Source organism: Dipodomys ordii, unplaced genomic scaffold (assembly GCF_000151885.1).
Source record: "Dipodomys ordii isolate 6190 unplaced genomic scaffold, Dord_2.0 Scaffold2, whole genome shotgun sequence".
NCBI classification, from domain to species: domain Eukaryota; kingdom Metazoa; phylum Chordata; class Mammalia; order Rodentia; family Heteromyidae; genus Dipodomys; species Dipodomys ordii.
Genome location: NW_012267218.1, coordinates 762,040 through 767,775, shown reverse-complemented (window position 1 = coordinate 767,775; position 5,736 = coordinate 762,040). Strand labels below are relative to the sequence as shown.

The window sequence follows — 5,736 nt, the reverse complement described above, 5'->3', positions numbered from 1 at the left end:
GTCCAGCCTCCCTCGGGACGGCCGCCGCGGGAGGGGCACCGCCACCCCGCGGAGCGAGCCCCCCTCCCGACAGTGTGCTGGCCCAGGCCTGCCTTCCCAGCTCCCGGAAAACCGCCAACAGAAGAATTGAGGTGCTGGTTGGCCTGGGCAAAAATCAAGACCCTGTTTGAAAATGAAAAGGATGGGAGTATGGCTCAAGCAGTAAAGGGCCCAGGAAGCCCAGGGCCTGGGTTCAAACCCCAGTGCCACCAAGATGGAAGTTAGGAGGAAGGAGAAGAAGAAAGAATTCGTCCAGCTCTATCCTCTCTCTTGAGCATCCTTGTCCTAGAGCACTTGCAGGAAAGGGGTGCAGGGCTCGGAGATTCCCTGGTTAGTACACACCCACACCCTGAGCCAGCCAGGTGTCCTCCAGGACGAGACCAGCCTCAACATGCCATTCTCCCTGTGGCTCCCCCTGGGGAAAGCCACTAATGTGGAATTTTACACAGCTGCTGCTCCCACCAATGTCAGAGCACCCCAGCATCTGAGCAGGTCCCTAAGCCTCTCCTTGTAGGCTGACTGGAAGCTACTGCCCTTGATGCCCCAGCCGCAGACGTGTGTGTGTGTGTGTGTGTGTGTTCGTGCGCACACGCGCGCGCGTGCGTGCTCTTGAATAATCGTGTATGAAATCATGGGGCCTCCCTCCTCAGGCTCTCTTGGGTGGATCGTGTCTGAGGTCACAGGCTCCCTCCTCAGGTTTTCTGAGGCTCTGTGTGTCTGAGGGTCACAGGCTTCTTCCATGAGCCTGCTCTGGCCTCTTGGGTGAGCCGAGTGCACATCCACTGGTCTGAGGCCAAAGGTGTAGCCCTGAGCCTCTGGCTGCTTCTAGGTCCTTGGCACCCCACACTTGAGAGGTAATGCCGTCGTGGGGGGGGGGGCTTCCTCTGCCAGCTTGCAGGAGGGATGAGCTGGGCAGGAGGGGAAGGGATCCGTGAGATGAGACCAGCTGTGGTGCTGAAAAGGAAGGCTGATGGAAGGGGCCCGTGCCCCACACGGAGGCGGCCACCGAGCTGGGGGAGAAGGGTCCCCAAGAGCACACAGGATGGAGGCAGAGGAGGCTCCGTGTGGCAGGAGCAGCACTGTGCCTGTGATGGCTGCAGCATAAACTCACCAGCGGCCTCTCTCCCCAGAGAAGACCAAGCAGCTTCTTTTCCGCGGGGCGCAGGCCTGCAGGGGCCAGACATGGGGTGAGGGCTGTGCCATCGTCCACCTGCCAGAGTCGCCCCAGCCCGGCCCCACGGGGCCCCCTCGGCCTACAAGAGGACAGATGCTGATTGGACCTGACGGCAGGCTGATGAGGTGCTGTGCCCAGGCCTCCGACGCCGGTGAGTGGCAGCCGTAGCCCTGCCTGGCTGTGGGGCTGAGGGTGGGTGGTAGGGAGCAAGGCAGGCTTCTGCCTGAGGGAGCAGAGGCTCTGCTGGAGGCCCGCCAGCTCTCATGCTGTTACCAGTGTGGAGAGGTTCAAAGTCTGTTGCCTGTTGGCTGATCAAAAGTAGCCCCCTGCCGCACCCCTGCGTCTGGCCCTGAAGGAGCCTAGGAACCTCCTGGTTAGTCAGTGAGGCAGTGCCATGCTGCTGTGCAGCACAACCCTGCACAACAGAGATGCGCAATGTGAACACTGCACGTGACAGGGATGCACAGTGTGAACACTGTGAGAGGGATGCACAGTGTGAACACCATGACAGGGGTGCACAGTGTGAACACTGAGAGGGATGCACAGTGTGAACACTGCACGTGACAGGGATGCGCAGTGTGAACACCGTGACAGGGATGCGCAGTGTGAACACTGCACGTGACAGGGATGCGCAGTGTGAACACTGCACGTGACAGGGACGCGCAGTGTGAACACTGCACGTGACAGGGACGCGCAGTGTGAACACTGCACGTGACAGGGACGCGCAGTGTGAACAGTGCACGTGACAGGGACACGCAGTGTGAACACTGCACGTGACGGACGCGCAGTGTGAACACTGTGACAGGGACGCGCAGTGTGAACACCGTGACAGGGACGCGCAGTGTGAACATTGTATGTGACGGACACGGTTTGAACACCGTGTGACAGACACAGTTTGAATACTGCATGACAGGGGCGCGCATGCTGAACACTGGCAGGGACGCAGTTTGAACGTTGTATGTGACAGGGACGCGGTTTGAACGTTGTATGTGACAGGGACGCGGTTTGAATGTTGTATGTGACAGGGACGCGGTTTGAACGTTGTATGTGACAGGGACGCAGTTTGAACGTTGTATGTGAAAAGGTCCTGCAGTTTTGTGTGACAGGGACATGGTTTGAATGCTGTGTAACAGGGATACGCAGTGTGAACACTGTGTGTAACAGGGACACAGTGTGAACACTGCGTGTGACAGGGACACAGTGTGAACACTGTGCATGACAGGGACACTCAGTTTGAACACTGCATGACAGGGACACTCAGTTTGAACACTGCGTGATGAGGACACGCAGTGTGAACACAGTGTGACGAGGACACGGGGTTTGAACACTGCGTGACGAGGACACGGGGTTTGAACACTGCGTGACGAGGACACGGGGTTTGAACAAGGCCTGTGACGAGGACACAACAGTTTGAACACGGCGCGTGATGAGGACACATGGTTTGAACACGGCGTGTGATGAGGACATACGGTTTGAACACTGATGAGGACACACGGTTTGAACATGGCGTGTGATAAGGACACGCGGCTTGAACACAGCGTGTGACGAGGACACACAGTTTGAACACTGATGAGGACACACGGTTTGAACACGGCGTGTGACGAGGACACGCAGTTTGAGCACAGCATGTGACGACACGCAGTTTGAAAACGGCGTGTGACGAGGACACACAGTTTGAACACTGATGAGGACACGCGGCTTGAACACGGCGTGTGACGAGGACACACGGTTTGAGTGCTGTGTGGTCAGGAGAGCTGGTGGCTCTGGACACCAGCAGCAGCGCTGACCTGGAGTCCAGTCTGGTGCCACCAGGGCCCATGTTGCCGGGTCTCTAGGGCTGAGCTTGGCTGGTAGTTAAAAGGATTCCGGGGTACACGGGGCGGGGGGGGAGGGGTGGTCTCCCAGCCCCTGGGCTCTTGTCACCTTTTCCGGGCTGATGGCCTGTGTCTCCTTACAGACTTGTCCGGAACAGCACCCACCGCCTGTGCCTCGTGTGTGAGAGCCGTGGACGGGAAGGCCGTGTGCAGCCAGTGCGCGCGGGCCGTGTGCAGCCAGTGCGCACGCGCCTGCTGGGGGTGCGGCGCCGTGGCCTGCGCCCTGTGCGGCCTCACAGAGTGAGTGGATCCCACACCCTGCCCCGCTGGGGCGGACGCGCTGACAGACGCGCCTGATGGTGGCCAGCGCGCTCCTTTGCTCCCTAAGGATCCCGCACGCGCAGGCGCACACGCACACACGCTACAGATCCCACTGCCACGAAGGACGGCTCTTGCCGCAAGCACTCTGTGTCTCGGTCCTCTTCCGCCGGGCCGGCCCCTGGCCCCCTCCTAGGAAAGCTGCCGCGCCTCTGCGTGGTGCCCACTGCGGGACCTGCGTGGGCCCGGAGTGCGGAGAGCCTGGGCGCCAGCGGGCGGGGCAGTCCCCACCCCCTGTGCGTGCAGAGCCGCGGCCCCTCCCCCCCACCCCCGTAAGGAAGACCCGGAGTCCCATGCGGAGCCAGCACTGTCACCCCAAACAAGCTCAGGCCCAGTGGTTTCTAGAACCCTGTGACACTGAGGACACAGATCATTTGACACGGCCTTTCCCTGGGGAGGCCAGGAATGCCCTGGAATGGTCTCCGTCCCCGTGGCGGGCATGTGACACCACTGCCGGGTTTAGGCTTGAGTGCTGGATCAGGCACCCAGTGTGGCACCATTTCCACGGTCCTGTACCTTCTCGAGGCGGCGGGGGGGGGGGGGCAGGACCTCGCTCCCCCACGCCCGGCCTCACCCTCCAAAGCCTTCTGCCTGACACCACAGACCACACCAAGACACCACCTGGGCCGCCAGCCCCGCGGTGGGCGTGCTTGGCCGCTCGGGCCCAGCCCAGCAGGTAGCACGAGCCAGGAATGAGGCGGCCCTCCGCTGCTTACACCAGCCTGGTGCCAGGAACCAGGACAGCTGCGGAAAATCTGGCTCAGGTTCTACTGAAGTGAAACTGAGGGCCCCCTGCGCAAGTGGCCCCATGCCGCCCCCCCCCCCCGGCAGCCGCTCTGTCGGAGGTCACGTGAGATGCCTGGCCTCCATTTCCAGCTGTGTCTGGTGTCCCAGCGGCTTCGCCTGGGCAGCGTCTGGGAAGAATTCTCTGTGGATGAGCTGGGCTGTGGCTAGGCAGGAGCCAAAGATGGCTTCAGCAGCGGGACTGGCTTGCAGGCTGGGGCTGGGGGGGTGAGGTCCAAGCGGCTGTCAGCCACAAAAGCCTTCTCAGGCCTCTGGGGCGTCCCTCCCCCCCCCCCCCCCCCCCCCCCCCCGCGGCAGGCATGCGGGCAGCCCAGGCTCTTCTCCAGAGCAACCTCATCCTCCCTGGGCGTCGGCTTGCCCAGCAGGGCAGTGAGGCGGGCTGAGGGCCGGGCACGGCCCAGCCCAGGTCTACCTCCTGAGATGCCCCTAGCAGGAGCCCGCGCCCTGGGGTGAGGACTCCAGCAGACCTGGGGGGGCACTGGCGGACCCTAACGTAGTTTTCGTCTCTTCCCTGGGTGCAGCTCCAGCGACGTCTGCGAGGAAGCGCTGTGCACCAGCTGTGCCATGTTTGATGTGTGAGCGGCTGGGAAGGCAGCTCCACCAGAGGGCGCCCCAGCGCCTGCAGAAGAGGCCGGCGCGGCTTTTCCATGTGTTTTGTAGCTCTGATGACAGAAGGGAGTAAACCTTCCTATTTGCACGGTCGAGCCCCGTCTGTTGACTGACGCACGCAGTCAGCCCAAGAGTCAGGGCGAGGGCTGGCGCGGGAAGGCTTTCAGAGCTTTCCCCGTCCTCTGCTCTGTGCACGAGGAGAAGCAGGGCTGCAGGCAGAGCAGGGCGCCGCTCCTTCCCGACCAGCCCCAGAAAACCCCGGTAAGATAAGAGCGAAAATGTCTCATGTCCAGTAAAAACAAACTGCAGCCGGGCACAGTGATGCACGTCTGTCATCCTGGCTACGGGGAGGTAGCCCTCCACAGGACCTGGTGTGAAACCCCTTGCCAACCAATGAAAAGCCAGGATAGTGGCACAGGCCTGCAGCTCAGACCTGGTGGGAAGCAGAAATGGAAGGGCTGCAGCCTGGGCCGTCCCAGACATAGATACAAAAAATAAAGGAAGGACTGGAGGTGCATCCTCACGGTAGAGAGCCTGCCCGGCAAACCAAGGCCCCCAGGTTCAAGCCCCAGTTCTGCCAAAAACAAACGAAGAAACGGGGAAGTATACCCTACCATGGGAAGCAGCAGAAACAGCTCCAGAAGTGGCAGGTGGCTGAATATTCCAAGCAGACAAGGGCAGCAAAATGGCTGCTGTTCTTTTTTTTAAAATACAGTTTTGATACTAAGGTTGTACAGAGGGTTACCATTCCTTAAGCCACGTGATGAGTGCAGGCCTTGGACAGTGTCACCCCTTTCTTCACTTTCCCCCAGTTACCCTCTCATCCCTTCCCACAAGTTAAGTTCATTTGTTATGCTCAGAAAAAGACAGGAACTACCAGACAGCCACCAGTGCCCGTAGCTCACACCTGCGATCCTA

The 5,736-nt window shown here is 60.7% G+C and overlaps 1 protein-coding gene across 1 annotated transcript in view; it reads left to right on the top strand.

Annotated features, from left to right (window-relative positions):
• Positions 1-4,911, top strand: part of Siva1 (SIVA1, apoptosis-inducing factor) — a 6,438-nt gene extending 1,527 nt beyond the window's left edge. The window contains exons 4-7 of the mRNA XM_013012804.1: positions 869-893; positions 1,170-1,364; positions 3,171-3,327; positions 4,731-4,911. Coding sequence (XP_012868258.1) covers positions 869-893; positions 1,170-1,364; positions 3,171-3,327; positions 4,731-4,788 — 435 coding nt within the window. The 3' untranslated portion in view covers positions 4,789-4,911. The remainder of the gene's footprint in view (positions 1-868; positions 894-1,169; positions 1,365-3,170; positions 3,328-4,730) is intronic.
• The last annotated feature ends 825 nt before the right edge of the window (positions 4,912-5,736 follow it).